Source organism: Chrysochloris asiatica, unplaced genomic scaffold (assembly GCF_000296735.1).
Source record: "Chrysochloris asiatica unplaced genomic scaffold, ChrAsi1.0 scaffold00064, whole genome shotgun sequence".
Lineage (NCBI taxonomy): Eukaryota > Metazoa > Chordata > Mammalia > Afrosoricida > Chrysochloridae > Chrysochloris > Chrysochloris asiatica.
The window spans coordinates 12,308,797-12,327,417 of NW_006408582.1; the positions used below are offsets into that span (position 1 = coordinate 12,308,797).

Genomic DNA, 18,621 nt, shown 5'->3' on the forward strand with positions numbered 1-18,621 from the left:
GTCTGTTCCACAGTCTGCCCCTGGCCTTGTTTTCACTGATGATATGGAGCTTTTTCATCATCTCTTTCCACAGATTTAGTCAATTTGATTTCTATGTGTACACCATCTGGTGTATAGTCATCTGTTATGCTTTCTAAAGAAGGTATTTGAAATGAATAAATCAATGGTTTCGCAGAATTCTATCAAGCTTTCTCCAGCATCATTTCTATCACCAAGGCCATATTTTCCAACTACTGGTCCTTCCTCTTTTCTCCCAACCTTTGCATTTTAATCACCAGTAATGAGCAATACATCTTGATTATATGGTTGATCAATTTCAGATTGAAGAATTTGGTAGAATACTTCTATTTCATCTTCACTGGCTTTAGTGGTTGATGCATAAATTTGAATAATAGTGGTGTTAACTGGAGTTCCTTATGGGCGCATGGATATTATCCTATCAAAGACAGTGTTGTACCTCATGACTGATCTGGATATATTCTTTTTGACAATGAATGCAACATCATTCCTTTTCAATTGGTCATTCTGGCATAGTAAATCATGTGGTTGTTAGATTCAAAATGGCCAACACCAGTCCATTTCAGCTCACTAATGCCTAAGATATCAATGTTTATACATTCCATTTCATTTTTGACAACTTTCAAATTTCCAAGATTCATACTTCGTACATTCCATGTTCCAATTTTCAATGGATGTTTACAGCTGTTTCTCTCATTTAAATTGTGCTCCATCAGCAAATGAAGGTTCTGTGGCCTTTTCTCCCTTGAGCTTAACTCCATTTACATCATCATGGTCAAGTTTACTTTGAGGAGGCAGCTCTTCCCTAGTCGCATTTTGAGTGCCTTCCAACCTTAAGGGCTCATATTCCAGCACTCTATCTGACAGTGTATGGAGCTCTGGTAGCGTAGTGGTTACGAATTGGGCTGTGAGCCACAAGGTCAGCAGTTCGAAATTACCAGTGGTTCCATGGGAGAAATATGAGGCGGTCTGCTCCCGTAAAGATTTACAGCCTCGGAAACCCTGTGTAGGGTCGCTATGAGTCGGAACCGACTCCATGGCATATAACAACAACAACAACATCTGACAGTGTTTCTCTGCTATTCATAATATTTTCAGTGACTAAATATTCAGAAGTAGTCCGTCACTCTTTCTTCCCTGTCTGTCTTTGTCTGGAAGCTCATCTGAAACCTGTCCACCATGGGTGACCCTGTTGGTTATTTAAAATACCGGTGTCATAGCCTCAGAATCACATCAACTCACAAGCCACCACAGTATAACAGACAGAGGAGTGGTGACCATTTGGTTTTATGTTGAAACTGTCACTTTAAATTTTGAGGAGTTCTGTGCGCATGCATAGTAGAACTATCTAGGGGTGGGGGTGGGGTATCCATTCGCTCAGGTATCCCCTCTAGTTACCAGATTGGAGGTGTGCAATCAGTGAGAGACCAATGAGCAATGGACAGATGCCAAAAAAAGTGGATGTCCATACCTGTATCTCGTTCACATGAATGCCTGACAGAAAGAACCAAGGAGATACAGACCTTGTATAGCTTCCGTTAAAGTAAGATTTCATCATTTCAGTAATATTATACTTACATTAATAACAACAGCAACAAAAATGAAAAGCAAAGTGATTCTATTTATAAGAAGTCCAAAACAGAACAAAGTAATCTATGATGAGAAAATAAACAGATGCATGATATCTCTGTCAACAGTGTTTGAGCAGAGCTGATGAGAAAGAAGGATGAGGCAAATTTCTGAAGTGGTGATTCTGTACTTTTGCAGGAGTTTGAGTAACCAACTCATACATTTATCAGAATTAAGTGGATATACAAGAACAATTTGTACACCTCGTTGTGAGAAACTTTTAGAGCAAAAGAAAAAAAAACTAAAAATTATTCATCTCTAGAAATGAAACAGATTTATGTAGACTAATAAAAATTCAGTTTACATATACATAGCAGTAACTTGAAGATGCCACTTCCTTGGTGGTCTTTACTAAAATTGGGATACTATAAATAACTTGAATCTTTAAAATACGGAATTACAATAGAACTTACCTTGTTCGGTAAAGGTGAAGTATGATGGTTTTTCTATTAAATCTTAGTTCATACAATAATTCATTTTCATAGTATTCCTGGAAAACAATATCAATTTTGTGAGTATTTAGGTGAATAGTGAGGTGGAAGGGAAATTCACAGGTTTCCCAGAACCCTGTAAAACTAGTCTTTTTGGGGAAAATGACAAATACTGATAAAGCTGAATTTATAATAGAGCTCAGCTTTAGAGCTCCATGACTCATATGTCAGTTTGTTGTACTGTGGTGGCTTGTGAGTTGCTGTGATTCTGAAAGTTATGCCACCAATATTTTAAATACCAGGAGGGCCATGGTGGACAGGTTTCAGATGAGCTTCCAGACAAAGACAGACTAGGAAGAAAGAATGACAAACTACTTCCAAATATTTAGTCAATGAAAACCTTATGAATAGCAAAGAAAACTAAGATATAGTGCCTGAAAAGGAGACCCTCAGGTTGGAAGGCACCCAAAATTTGACGGGAAAGAGCTGCCTCCTCAAAGTAGAGTTGACAGTGATGACGAGAATGGAGTAAAGCCCATGAGAGAAAGGACCACGGTACTCTCACTTGCGGATGGGGCACAACTCAAAATGAAGAGAAACAGCTGCAAATATCCATTGACAATCAGAATGTAGAAAGTATGAAGTATAAATCTGGGAAAATTGGAAGTTGTCAAAAATGAAATGGAATGCATACACATCGATATGTTAGGCATTAGTGAGCTAAAATGGACTGGTATTGGCCATTTTGAATCTGATGACCACATGGTTTACTATGCCGGGAATGAAGAATTGAAGAGGAATGGTGTTGCATTCATTGTCAAAAAGAACATATCCAGATCAGTCATGAAGTACAACCCTGTCTTTGATAGGATAATATCCATGCACCTACAGGGGAGCCCAGTTAATACCACTATTATTCAAATTTATGCACCAACCACTAAAGCCAGTGAAGTTGAAATAGAACCATTCTACCAACTTCTTCAATCTGAAATTGATCAACCATGCAATCAAGATGTATTGATAATTACTGGTGATTAGAATGCAAAGGTTGGGAGCAAAGAAGGATCAGTAGTTGGGAAATATGGCCTTGGTGATAGAAACGATGCTGGAGAACACATGATAGAATTCTGCAAAATCAATCATTTGTTCTTTAGGCAGCATAAGATACAACGATACACATGGACCTAACCAGATGCAATACATACCAATCAAATTAACTACATCTGAGGAAAGAGACGATGGAAAAGCTCCAAATCATCAGTGAAAACAAGGCAGGGGCAGACTTTGGAACAGACCATCAAATACTCATATGCAAATTCAAAGTGAAGCTGAAGAAAACGAAAACAAGTCCATGAGAGCCAAAATATGACCTTGAATATATCCCACCTGAATTTAGAGATCATCTGAAGAACAGATTTGATACATTAAACACTAAAGACCAAAGACCAGAAGAGTTGTGGGATGACATCAAGAACATCATACATGAAGAAAGCAAAAAGTCATTAAGAAGACAAAAAAGAAAGAAAGGTCAAAATGGATATCAGAAGAGACACTGAAACTTGCTCTCCAGTGTAGAGATGCTAAATCAAATGGAAGAAATGAGGAGGTCCAAGAGCTGAACAGAAAATTTCAAAGATCAGCTCGAGAAGATAAAGCCAAATATTACAACAAAATGTGCAAAGATCTGGAATCAGAAAACCAAAAAGTAAGAACATGTTCAGTATTTCTCAAGTTGGGGGAACGAAGAAACAATTCAAGCCTTGACTTTCATTATTGAAAGATTGTCTGGACAAATTATTGAATGATGCAGAAAACATCAAGAGAAGATTGAAGGAATATACAGAGTCACTGTACCAAAAGGAAATGGTTCAGGATCAACTGTTTCAACAGATAGCATATGATCAACAGCCAATGATACTGAAGAGGAAGTCCAAGGTGCATTGAAGGAATTAGAAAAGAACAAAACACCAGGAATCGATGGAATAAAAATTGAAATCTTTCAAGAAAGTGAGACAGCCCAGAAGGCACTCATTCATCTCTGCCAAGAAATCTGGAAGACAATATCTGGCAGACTGAATGGAAGAGATCTGTATTTATACCCTTTTCAAAGAGAGGTGACCCAATGAAATGTGGCAATCATCAGACCATTTCTTTGATATACCATACGAGTAAACTTTTACCAAAGGTAATACAGAAACGGCTGCTAGCATATATTTACAGAGAACTTCCAGAGGTTCAAGCTGTATTTAGAAAAGACATGGAACAAGGGACATCATTGCTGAGCTCTGATGGGTCTTGGCTAAAAGCAAAGAATACCAGAAAGATGGTTTACCTGTGCTTTATTGACTATGCAAAGGCTTTTGATTGTGTGGTCATGACAAGCTATGGACAACATTGCAAAGTATGAGTATTCCAGAACACTTAATTGTGCTCATGAGGAATCTGTACCTGGACCAAGAAGCAGTTGTTCGAACAGAACATGGGAACACTGAATGTTTTAAAATTAAGAAAGTTGTGTGACAGGGTTGTATATTCTTTCAACATACTTATTCAACCTGTATGCTGAGCAAATAATACGAGAAGTTGAGTTCTATGAAGAAAAACATGGCATCAGGATTGGAGGAAGACTCATTAACAACCTGCGATATCTAGATGATACAACCTTGCTTGCTGAAACTGAAGAGGACTTAAAACATTTACTAATGAAGATCAAAGAGCACAGCCTTCGGTATGGATTACATGTTAATGTAAAGAAAATGAAATCCTCACCACTGGATCAATAAACAACATTCTTCTTAAAATTTTTTTTAAAAAAACAACATTCTTATTAACAGAGAAAAGATTGAAGTTGTCAAGGACTTCATTATTCTTGGATCAACTATCAACTGTCACGGAAGCAGCAGTCACGAAATCAAAGGACATATTGCATTAGGCAAATCTGCTGCACAAGACCTTTTTAAAATGTTAAAGAGCAAAGATGTCAGCTTGAGGACTAAGGTGCACCTGACCCAAGCCATGCTGTTTTCAATAACCTCATATGCATGCAAAAGTTGGACAGTGAATAAGGAAGACCATAGAAGAATTGATGCTTTTGAGTTATGGTGTTGGAGGAGAATATTGAAGGTACCCTGGGCTGTCAGAAGAACCAATAGAACCCAAAGAAGGGCAGCAAAAGTGCTCCTTGAAAGTCAAAATGGACAAACTTTGTCTCTCATACTTCAGACATATTGTCAGGAGGCACCAGTTACTGGAGAAGGATATCATGTTTGGTAAGGTGGAGGGTCAGAGAAAAAGAAGAAGACCCCCAATGAAATGGAACTTAACAACAACTACTATTAACATCATCGATGGACTCAAGTGTGGCAACAGTAGTGAGGTTGGCCTAGGATCGGGCAGTGTTTTGTTCTCCTGTGCCTAAGGTCACTATGGGTAGGTACGCACTCCATGACACCTAACAACAACAACAACAACAACAACAACAACAACATCCTAGAGCTGGTGCTATAAGGAAGATTTTATTTTGAAGTTATTTTTAAATTGTAAGCTTCCAGTGTGCTTTTGTCCTAATTAAAATATAAAATAAATTGGGAAAAAGTACACTTCCACCTCATTCAGACTTATACTGAGTATTATATTTTCTTGTTGTCTTTACATCCCATGGGTTTACATATACATATGTAGATAGATCGATTGATCAATACATAGATATAGATACAAATGGCGCCCTGGTAGCCTAGTGGATTATAGAATGGTCAGCAGTTCAAATCTACAAGCTGTTCCATGGGAGAAAGATGAGACTTTCTGCTCCTATAAAAATTTACAACTTCAAAAATCCTACACAGGGTCACTATGAGTCATACCTGACTCAATGTTACACGGCTTTATATATACATGTATATATAACGCTGTTAGGAGCTCTGGTAGCATAGTGGTTACTAATCGGACTGTGAAACTTAAGGTCAGCAGTTCGAAACTACCAGCCGCTCTGCAGGAGAAAGATGAGGCTTTCTGCTCCCATAAAGATTTACAGCCTTGGAAACCCTGTACAGGTTCCCTATGGGTTGGAACCGACTTGATGGCACTTAACAACAACAATATATAATGCTGTAAGATAAGCATTTGACTGATAATCACAATGTTGGTGAATCAAACCTACCATCTGCTTGCTGTTCCTCAGAAACCTTATGCACGGTCATTATGAGTCAGAACTGACTCGATGGAACTTAAGAACAAACAACATCTATATATCTCTCTCTATACAGACACATATATACTATCTATCTATACATATATATTGATTGCTTAGCACCTAATAACACACACACATAATGGTAAGAGGAAAATGTTGCTACATTGGAAAAGGTTTGCACTCCCAGAGTTTGTTGGGTTAAAGTATCACTTACTATCCTAAATGTACTAAATTAAAAACCTACTGTTTAAAATGCAAGCATCTAATAATAAACTGCATTGTGCAAATCTGCTGCAAAACACCACTTCAAAGTGTTAAAGAACAAAGATGTCACTTTGAAGGACTAAGGTTTGACTAATTCAATCCACGGAGTCCCAGTGTGGGGCCTCAGGATCAGCACTGCACTATCAACTACAAGGTTGGTCGTTTAAGCCCACAAGTCACTCCTTGGATACTCCTATGCAGAGTCCCTATAAGTCAGAAACTACTCAACAGTTCTTACTAACTTAACAACCACTCAGCCCATGGTATCTTTAATTGCCTCATATGCATGTGAAATCTGGACAATGAATAAGGAAGATTGAAGAAGAATTACTGCATTTGAATTATGTTGTTGGAGAAGAATATTGAAATACCATGAACTGTCAGAAGAAGAAACAAATATGTCTGTCAGATGCTCCTTAGAGGAAAGAATGGCGAGACTTTGTCTCAGGTTCTTGGGATTTGCTCTCAGAAGGAACCAGTCCCTGAAAAAGGGCATCATTCTTGGTGAAGCAGAGGGTCAATGAAAACACAGGAAGACGCCAATGAGATGATTGACACGGTGGTAATACCAATGGGTTCACATATAACAATTGTGAGGATGGTGCAAGACTGGGCAGTGTTCCATTCCTCTTATGTCTAGGCTCTCTGTGAGTCTAGGCTAGCAACAATAATAAATATTTGGAGGCATTGGGGAGTCCAAAGAGTTAAGGAACCCACTATTAGTCAATATGTTGTGGTTTGAACCCACTTAGAATTGCCTCCTGGACAGATCTGGTGATCTGCTTCCAAAAGATCAACCCTTTGGTGCAGTTCTACGCTTCCCACGTGGGGTCAAGAGTAGCAAACAGAAATAACAATGATAAAAGTTACAGACATACAGCTAGTGTATGTTACAATAGTGGGAAAATGAAAACAACTGAATTTTGGCACTCTTTATTATTTGTGTATAATCTAGTATCTACAATAAATACATATTACTTTCACAATAATATTTTGAAAAGTTAACTCCTGAATAAACACCCTAGTAAGTGGCAACCTAAACAGGCTTTTTTTTGTTCCTGTGAAAGTTATGCAGATTTGTTGCAGAATATGTAAAATAAATAAATCTACATATCAGATTGCCTTGTTGTTGGTAAGTGCTCTCAGGTAGGTTCTGACTCATAGTGACCCTATGCACAACAGAATGAACCATTGCCCGCTCCTGTGCCATCCTCATAATTGTTTGAGCTCATAGTTGCTGCCATGTGTCAGTCCATGTCATTGAGGGTTTTCTTCTTTTTGGCTGATCCACCACTTTGTCAAGCATGAAGTCCTTCCAGGGATTGGTCCTTCCTGACATCATGTTCCAAGTACAAGTACGACAGACAAAGTTCCACCATCCTTGCTTCTAAGAAGCATTCTGACTTAACTTCCAAGAAAAATTTGTCTTGGAATTAGATTGCTAGGAAATTCAAAAGCTCAGAGATTGTACTTTATGTACAAATGAGGTTGCCTTAATTCAGTATGGAAATGCAGCCCAAGCTGTTGGTAGAACTTCTCAGGTAAATTGTCACCTTCCAAAACCTGAAGTTAGCTTTAAGGCACATTCTGCTTTTTCCTTTTTGTTTCCTAATCTATGGGGTGAGGTGAGTGGAGATGAGGGGCTACTTCACCTCAAGTGCATGCTATAAACTGATTGAGGAAATTTCAGGTCCTTTTCTTTCTGTTTGCTTCTGTATCATAGGTAGAGGCAGCCTTAGAAATGTCAAGTGAAAGGAATACATCTTACTAAGAAAACAAACCGTGTACCTCCATGTCAGGATCATGGGTATGTTCAATATCTCGCTTCTGTACTGGAGAAGCCCTCTTAGGATAAACCAGTTCTTGACCATCTACTCCAAGAATTCTCTTTTCTAAAACAAAAACAAAACAATAAAAATACAGTAAACATTAACATTTATTTGCACTGAATGAAAAGCAGAATTGTTCTTAGAGTTCACTTCCTGCCAACTGAGAGTATCACCAACAACATTGTAATAGTATCCCAGCTACACAAAAGGAAATGGAGACTATTATTTCCAAAGTAGGAAAAAAATAAGAAAAATCAGAAAGTAAGGAGTAAAAATTTACCAGTCTCTCAGCTTCTATTGTGTACCTTGTTCTGCAGTTGATGTCTTATTCTTTTAAAGACTGCCTATGGAATTTTGCCTCCCAGGGAAGCCTGTTCAATGCTAACTACTGAATGGTATTGCCCAGCGATATTTGCACCTGACATCTTTGTTGTTTTCCTCAAGTGCCATCAAGTTGGTTCTGACTCATAGTATCCCTGTATAGGGTTTCTTAGGCTATAAATCCTTACAGGAGCAAAAAAAAAAAAAAAAAAACAAAAAAAACCACCTCATCTTTTTCCTGAAAAGCAGTTGGTGGATTTGAACCACTAAACTTCTGGTTTCCAATATACTTCTTATTCTACATCATTACTGCATTCTCCATACACTGCTAGTATGAATATAAAATAGTGCAACTACTGTGGAAATGTGTATGATGGCTGCATCCTTAAAAAGTTGGAAATGGAAATAACATATGACTCAGCATTTCCTCTACTTGGTACATATCCAGGAAAAATAAGAGTCATGACCCAAGTAGGGATATGCACACCCATGTTCATCATAGTACTATTCACAATAGCAAAAAGGTGAAAATAATCTAAATACCCATTAACAAAAGAGTGGATAAAAACACTATGGTACATGCACAACATTAAAGAATAATAATGGAGTGTGTCGTTGCGGCATCCCGGCGCTGACATTTTCATTGCTGCTCCCTTCTCTGTCTCCATTCCTGACCCACCTGCCCTGCTGCGCCGCTGGCAGGATGGCCCACAAGCAGATATGCTCTTCGGACAAATACTTTGACAAGCACTATGAGTAGAGAGCTCTGATAGTGTAGTGGTTACGAATAGGGCTGTGAGCCGAAAGGTCAGTAGTTCGAAACTACCAGCTGTTCCGCAGAAGAAAGATGAGGCTTTCTGCTACCGTAGATTTCCAGGCTCGGAAATCCTGTACAGGGTCGCTATGAGTCGGAACCAACTCCGCAGCACATAACAACAACAACAAATGAGTATCGGCATGCCATGTTACCCAGAGAGCTTTCCAAACAAGTACCCAAAACTCGTCTAATGTCTGAAGAGGAGTGGAGGAGACTAGGTGTTAACAAAGTCTAGGCTGCGTGAACTACATGATTCATGAGCCAGAACTGCACATTCTTCTCTTTAGATGACCTCTTCCAGAAGATCAACAAGAATGAAGCGTATCTGAGGATCGCCAACGAAATATTTTTCAAATTTAATGTATATGTGTATATATGGTAGTATTCAGTGAATACTTGAAAAAGATACAAATAATTCATCCACACCTGTGCATGAATTCTACTCTTCACAGCAACAGAGCTCAGTTAAATGCAACTACAAGTAGATTATCGTAAGGTTTAAACCTTATTCTAGTCAGTTTTTCACTTAAATATAAGTGCCTGTTGAACTTTGCCTGTTATTTTTGTTTAATAAAGTTTTAATGTTGCATTTGTCAAAAAAAAAAAAAAAGAAGAAGAAGAAGAATGGATATTCAAATCACCTCATAACATGGATGAACCTCGAGAACAATATGCTGGGTGAAAGGGGTCAATTACAAGAGGGTAAATCTTGTATAAGACTACTATTAAAAATGCCAAGAAAAGGTTCTCACACAAAAAGGGTGGTGGTGGTTGTGTGCTGTGGAGTTGGTTGCAACTCACAGCGACCTTATGAAGGGTTTCTGAAGCTGTAAATCTTTACGGGAGCAGAAAGCCTCATCTTTCTCCCCAACACAAAAGAGCAAAGGAGAGTAAATGACTGGTTAAAGGATAGACACATGTTAACATTGGTGAAGATAAACACAATAGAGGCAAATAATGTTTATGTACACAATACTGCAAGATACACAGACTAAATGGGTGAGGAAGTAGATCCATGAATATATATATAGGTGTGACAAAGGGTATTTGTACATGTGTATTTAAATTTGCTGCATGTATGTCCATAAATGTGTTAGGATATATTGGTAGCAAAGTTATGAAAACTTCTTAGATATAATCAAACACCTTTGGGGAAAGAGTCAATGGGATTAGTTCATCGTCTTGAGGAACATCAATATCAATTGAAATAGCATAGCCCACAAAGACAAAGTTCCACATCCTACAGTGAGTAGCAACTGGCATCTTAGAAGCTTGTGAGTGGTTATCTAAGGTGCAACTATTACTCTTTCTGTTCAGAGCAATGAAGAGTTACACCAATTGAAGACACATGAAAACGATTAGTCCAATGGACTAATGTGAGCATGCGTCTCCAAGGCAGTGAGACCAGAACTAAATGGTTCCTGACTACCACTGTCAATTGCTCTGAAAGAGATCACATTAGAAGGTCCTGAATAGAGTAGGAGTTAACTGTGGAACAAAACCCATAATCATAAAAAAAAGACCAGGCTTACTGGTAGGATAGACACAGGTGGAACCCCCAAGACAATGACCCTTAGTCACCCTTTAGGTTTGGAAATGAACTCAGCTGCCTAGTTTAGTTTTTCAGCCCCAAATTATACAGTTCCATAAGGGGAAAACTACCACTGGTTAGGTTCACACAACTTAGAATAATCAGCTATTTTTTTTTGAAAGGACAGCATTTTTGTAAGGGCAAAGTTGAGAAGGGTTAGGAAAGAAGGACGAATGGAAACTGGAAACACAGGGAAGAAGTAGGATAAGTGATGTTACATTGTTAAGGTTGTGTATGAAATGTTGAATGGAAAATGTGTATCAAATGTTGAATGGAATGTTGAATGGAAAATGTGTATCAAATGTTGAATGGAAAACTGTTTTGCTCTGAAAATGTTTGCCCAACTCACAATAAAAAGTTTTTGTCGTTGTTGTTATTTTTAATTTTTAAAAAGAGAGAGTGAGTGTATCATCCTGGGGCAGGATTACCTTATAACTACTAGCACTAAAGTCTTGGTGAAAGAGAGTGGTAATAGAACCCAGACATAGAAACGACTGTGTATAGAGGGATATTTGTTATCACTGTAACCTTTGGTTGAGAGACATAGACAATCTGTTGCAACCCCACAGAGAAGGGTTGGGATAAATGCCTCATTCACTGCGTTCTTACTCCCTCTAATCTCTTGGTAGGACTCCCATTGGGTAAAAGCTAACCAGAAACTAGAATCAAATTTAAATAAAAATAACAAATTAGGAAAGATTATTTGTTATGCACATAAATGACATAGATGCAGTCCATATAGGTCAGAGTCTGGAGCCAAGAGTAGGGTGAAAACGGATGGTAAGGTGACCTGAAAGGACAGATATAAGCTATTTAGCATAAATACCAAGTGCTACCACCACTCATCTTTAAGTTTTTTCCACCATGGTAATTTGTGTGTTGCTGTGATGCTGGAATCTATGCCGCTGTGTTTTATGTAACAGCAGGATTACCCATGGTAGGCAGGTTTCATCAGAGCTACAAGATTAAGACAGGCTAGGAAGGAGAGCTGATTACTTCTGAATGATTAACCACTAACAACCTTCAGAATAGCAGTGGCATATTTTCAGATATGATATCAGATGAGAACCTCAGCTAGTAAAACACTCAAAATAGGACTGGAGAAGAGCTGCCTCCTCAAAATATGTTGGCCACAATGATGTGAATGGAGCAAAGCTTTCAGGATCTTTATTTGTAGATAGGGCACAACTCAAAATGAAGAGAAACAGCTGCAAACAGCCTTTAATAAATCAGAATATGGGATGTAAGAAATATGAATCTAGGAAAATTGCCAGTTGTCAAAAGTGAATTGGAGTGCATAAAGATTAATACCCTAGGCATTGAAAAAAATAAACTGAAATTGACCATTTTGAATCATACCTGATTTACTATGCTGACATGGCAAATTTAAGAGAAATGGAGCCAAATCCATCATCAAAAAGAACATTGCATAATCATAGTCTGGAAGCTTTGCTGAGTCCTGTCCACCCTGAGTGACCCTTGTTGTTGTTGTTAAATACTGTTGAGTCTATACTGACCCATAGTGACCCTGTATAGGGTTTCCAAGAGGCAGTTGGAAAGCCTTGCAGTTCAAACAGCTTTGCAGTCTGGCACATTTACCCAGAGCGTCACACAAGAAGACCCTGCTGGTATTTAAAAATACCAGTGGCATATCTTCATTCAGCATCACAACATTCATCCAGGATCACAACAACACACAAGCCACAGTAGTATGACAAACTGGTAGACAAAAGGTGGCAATGCTTGATATTTATGCTAAATAGCTTACATATGTATTTCCAGATTAACTCGCTATCCTTTTCATCCTTTCTATGACCCAGATATACATATATTTGTACACATTCCAAAGAGCGGTGACTCAGTGGAATGCAGAATTTATTGAATGATATCATTACTATCACATGCCAGTCCATTTTTGTTGAAGATCTTTAATAGTAGCCATAACAGTGCATCTACAATGAAGTGCCAGAAATTCAATCTGGATTCAGAAGAGGAAGTGGAATTTGGGATATTATTTCTGACATCAGATCAATGCTAGCTAAAATCAGAGAATACCATAAAGATGTTTTCTTGTGCTTTATTGCCAATGCAAAGTCTTTCGACTGTGTGGATCATGACAAACTGTGGATAACATTGCAAAGAATGGGTATTTCAAAATACCTAATTATGCTCATGAGAAACATGTACATAGTCCAAGAAGTATTCGAAGAGAACAAAGGGATACTGACTAGTTTAAAATAAGCAATGGTGTGTGCAAGACTTGTTTCCTTTCACAATACCCATTCAAACTATATGTTTAACAAATAATCTGAGAAGCTGGATTATATGGAGGAAAACATGGCATCGGGATTGGAGGAAGACTCATTAACAACCTGCGACATGCAGATGGTACAAACTTACTTCTTGGAAGTGAAGAGGTCTTAAAATACTTACTAATGAAAAGCAAAGACAACATACTTAAGAATAGATAGTAAGTACTTCAATGTAAAGAAAATAAAATTCCTACAACTGGACCAATAAACAGCATTATGATAAATGGATAAAAGATTGAAGTGATCAAAATCTTCATTTTGCTTGAATCCACAATCAATACTCATGGCTGTAGCAGTTCAAAGATCAAACAGTGTATTCCATTAGGCACTTCCACTGCAAAAGCCCTCTTTAATGTGTTCAAGAGGAGTTTGACAACTAAGGTGCACTTAACTAAAGCCAAGTTAATTTCAATCACCTCATATGCTTGTGAAAATTGGACAATGAATAAGGAAGACTGGAAAAATTGATATACACTTGAATTATGGTGTTGGAGAAGAATATTAAAAGTACCATGGACTGTCAGAAGAACAAACACATCTGTCTTGGAAGAAATACTACCAGAATGTTCCTTGGAAGACAGAATGTTCCTTGGAAGCCAAGAATGTTCCTTGGAAACCACTTTATCGCTCATACTTCACGTATGTTATGAGGGACCAGTCCTTGAAGAAGGACCTCAAGCTTGCTAAAGTAAAGGTTCAGCAAAAAAAAAAAAAAAAAGGACGACCCCCAACAAGATGGACTGGCAAAGTGGAAGCAGCAATGGACTCCAGCCTGATATCAATAGTGAAGATGGCACAGGGTCTGGTGGTGTTTCATTCTGTTGCATGGAGTCATTATGAGTTGGAACTGACTCAACAGCACCTAACAACAACCAAGTGTTGAAGAGAATGTATGTCCCCAAATTCAGTTGAACAATTAATTTCTAGGGAACATAAATTGTTGAACCTCTTTGAAAAACAGTTTGGCAATTTAGTTCTAACCTCTATGGTTGAAGATTTGCATGCCCCCAAATCCAAATGGAGTCCTGGTGTGGTGCTGTGGATTAATGCTCTGGGCTGCAAGGTCAGTTTGAACTGAAAAGTCAGCAGTTCAAGCTTACCAGCCACTCTTTGGAAACTCTATACAGGGTCACTATGAGTCGGAACCGACTCAACAACACTTAACAATAACAACAACAACAAATCCAAGAATTCCACTCTGAGGTATACACTCAAGAAAAACTCTTACATATGAACATCAAACAACATGTATATTGTTGTTAAGTGTCATTAAGTCTTTCTAATTCTTAGTGACCCCGTATAAGTTTCCAAGGACCCTCTGGTAGGTTTGAACCACCTACCTTGTGATTAGCAATCCAGTGCTTATTCTGAAGTGCCACAGTTTTTTTTTTGTTTTTTTTTTTTTAAGGTTTTTATTGTGAATTGAGTGAAAGTTTACAGGGCACATCATCAGTTTCACATTCAACCATTCATATGACTTGTTTCATTACATTGATTACAATCCCCTCCATACATCATCAGTCAACAATGTTTCTCTCTATCTTCTTTGGCTTTTCTCCCTTTTTTGGGGGGGGGGGCAGGGAAAAACTTTGCCTTTTTAGAATTTACAGTCTCGGCTTTTAGGGAAGGTTTTTACATTTGTCTGTGGATATCCAGGGCTCATGTATGCGATTACTAACAAGCATAACTGAATAATCAGATGAGGGACAGTTTGCTATGTCTGCTAGGTGGCCACAGTGTTTTTAATAGTCAAAACACACAAACAACTCAAATGCCCACCAATAGGAGAATGTATTTTATTTTCAGAATGCAACATTTATAGCTGTCAAAATGAATAACTGACAGCAATAAACAACACTACAGAAATTCCATTGTTGTTAAATGCTGTAGAGTCAATCCCAACTCATAGTGACCGTGCATAGGCTTCTCAGTACTATAAATCTCCACAGGAACAGAATGTCCGAACTTTCTACCATGGTGGACTTGAAGTGCTGACTTTATGAATCATTGCTTAATTGTAATAGGTAAACCAAAGGTTTTTACTCTTTAAAGAAATTTCAGGTATTTTGAGTTAGTCACATTCCCTTGGTGGTACAAAAGACAGAGACTATCCAGTGGCACCTTGGGAAAAAAAAATCTACGTCTGACAATCTACTTCTGAAACATCAGTCTTTGAAAACGCTATGGATCAAGGCCTATTCGGACACTCATAGGATCACGCATAGGAGTTGGCCTGACAACAGTGGGTAAGTTCTGCTTATTTATGGTATGATAGTTAAAGAGTGAAAGGAGCTCTGGTAGCGTAGTGGTTACGAATCGGGCTGCGAACCTTAAGGTTAGCGGTTCGAAACTACCAGCCACTCCGCGGGAGAAAGATGAGGCTTTCTACTCCCGTAAAGATTTACACCCTCGGAAACCCTGTACAGGGTCGCTGTGGGTCGGAACCGACTCGACGGCACTTAACAACAAAGTTAAAGAGTGAAGAAGCTCTGGTGGTACAATGATTAAGTACTCAACTGCTAATCAAAACGTGTGCACCCATCACTCCACTGGAGAAAAGACTTAGAGATCTGTTCCTTTAAAGATTTTGCCCAGAAAACCCTATGGGGTAATCCTGTTCTGCCTTATATGGATGCTGTGATTTGGAATCCACTGGATGTCACACACCAACTGTTCACTAGTAATATAAAGGAAAGGGTGCAGGCTTTTCGTAGTCTACTTTGATTTTGCTTCAAGGATTTACTAATTGATTAGCAGTGTATCTGATTTCTGTTATCTGTAACTATTTGTCTTAATTTCCTTATATATAAAGTGGGACTTACCAGAAATACTTTAAAAACAAAACAAAAAGCTCCTAACAAACAAAATCCTTGTGTGACACTGTTAGGATCAGCACTGGACTGCAAGGCCGTTTTGAACTGCAAGGCCGATGACTCAAATTCACCAGCTGCTCCTCAGAAATCCCATACAGGGTCACTATGAGTTGGAACCAACTCAATGGCATACAAAGTGGCTAATGGCTAGTGTAGCTACTATAGCTAGTACCTGTTGTATTGTAGGTACTTAGCAAATGCCCACTCCTTCCTCCTTCTCACTTTAGACCACAGTGTTCTATAGAGATGTATTTCGTAGAATCATGCAATTTCAAGAGTACCTATAAACTTGTTTGAGCTCTAAACTATTTCAGAATGTCCTCACCAACATCCTTGACTTGGATCTCAACTGTGCTCATCACAAGCAAGTATTCTATTTTCTTTCTGTTTTTTTCTGATCACAGATTATCCCACAATTTCGCTAGGTTCTGCTCAAACCATGCAGTATCCCTCACTGGTGCTGACTCTTTTTCTACACTCTGGACCAACAAAGGATAAATCCAATATACTTTTATATCATAGTCTTTCAAATATTTGGGGACAGCTCTTTTATCTACATTTGTCTCCCTACTATGATCTCCCAAGCTTTTTCAACTGCTACACGTTCACTTGTGCAATCCTAAATTTGGATATGCATGAAAAAATTTCCCTTAGCCCTTGATATGTTAGGTGAAGAATATGGACTTTTAGCCAAGCAGTCCTCCAGAGAAGATATTGAGATTTTCCTACATAATCTAGCCTCTCAATGCTGATGAGTTGAATGTTCATATGTATCACGTGCTGTAGTGAGAATTGCATGACTATTTACTAGACAAACCAATGCAGAGATGGACTCATATCTGTCTGTATTTTTAGCGGTCACCATTTTAACACGGAAGAAAAATGCATGCATTGTCGACATACCCACAGGAATGCAAATATTTCAGTTTGGGTTGCTTCTGATTCTTTACATAAAAAAAGAATAAGAAATCTTTCACTGGACAGTTAAAGACTTTTCCAAAGCATTTCAAAGAGTGAGAAGGTATTTTTTAAATGCATTTAATTTCCTTCCCCCCCCCCCCGAGTTGTTATTGTGAGTATTCCAATAACTTCTAGGTCATAGTGTTGCTACAGAACAGAGTAGAACTCCCTACAGGGTTGGCAAGGCTATTCTTTGCTGGGGCAGACTGTCATCTCTTCCTCCTGTGGAATCACTGGTGGGCTCAAATTGACCATCTTTCAGGTAGAGCTGAACACTTAACTACGAACATACCAGAATATTCTCCCTTTAGAGAAGGGATTTCAATCTCAAAGATATAAAATAACCAAGAATAAGGAGGCTTCAAATATTGAATAAATTGAATTAAAAGATAACTTTAAAAAAATTTTGCACACACTTTATGAAGCTCCCTCAGTAAATTTTATACCCAGATTGTCTGTACTTTACGCCATATCAGAATTACAGAGATTACCGAAATATGTATTCCAAGCAGTCTCTAAAAATGCTTAGTAATAAAAGAGTGAGAATTTTTGGCTTAGTAGATGCTGTAGGTTAAAAAAAAAAAAAAAAAGTCTTAAGAAAACAAGATGATCACATATATATTTGATTCAAAGCAAGTGTTTTCAAATGCTTTCTGGGGTTTCCACAGTTTCATTCTAAACAGGTACATCTTTGGCACCTAGAACTATTTAATGAATAGCACATACTATTTTAGACATATTAGGCCAGGGTGTGGCTCTGTAGAATAAGCACTGGGCTATTAACCACAAGGTTGATCATTCAAACCCAGCAGGTGCTCCTTAGAAAGAATATACAAGATCACTATGAGTTGGAACTGACTCAAGGACTTTTAACAACATATTCCTTTTATAATTATCTTCAATAGAAATTGAGTTGGAAAACAAACAGGCTGACCAACAAAAAACCCTGTCTACTTTTCCCTAATCAACCAAAAACTTGAATAAGCCAGCCCTCTTATATATCAAAATATAATTATTTGATCTTTGTTGTTTCTAGTCTTTGCACATTTCACAGAATCAGATAACAAATCAGCAGAATACTAACATGGTACTAATTAGTTGTAAAATAATACTGGTGAAGATGAAATGTTTTATTTTTCCTGTTAGCTGCATTTTCTTTTCTTTTTTAGTCTTACACTGAATGCTTAGTCTTACACTGAATTTCATCCAATTGTAAAGACCATGCTACAGCATTAAGAGAGAAGATTGACAAAATTACTCTTGTCGGGATTTTCAGAGCAAAATCATTAATGGATTTTTAATGTTCTTATCATTTCCAATTTAAACTTTTGACTAAAGAGATACTGTCTCATAGTATTATAACAAAACCCTGATGAAAACATTAAAA

At 37.9% G+C, this 18,621-nt stretch overlaps 1 protein-coding gene across 1 annotated transcript in view; it reads right to left on the reverse strand.

Annotated features, from left to right (window-relative positions):
• Positions 1 to 18,621, reverse strand: part of ADAM7 (ADAM metallopeptidase domain 7) — a 175,222-nt gene that overhangs the window by 79,828 nt on the left and 76,773 nt on the right. Inside the window, exons 3-4 of the mRNA XM_006864442.1 lie at positions 8,320 to 8,423; positions 2,061 to 2,137 (exon numbers count right to left, since the gene is read on the reverse strand). Of these exons, the coding sequence (XP_006864504.1) occupies positions 2,061 to 2,137; positions 8,320 to 8,423 (181 nt within the window). The remainder of the gene's footprint in view (positions 1 to 2,060; positions 2,138 to 8,319; positions 8,424 to 18,621) is intronic.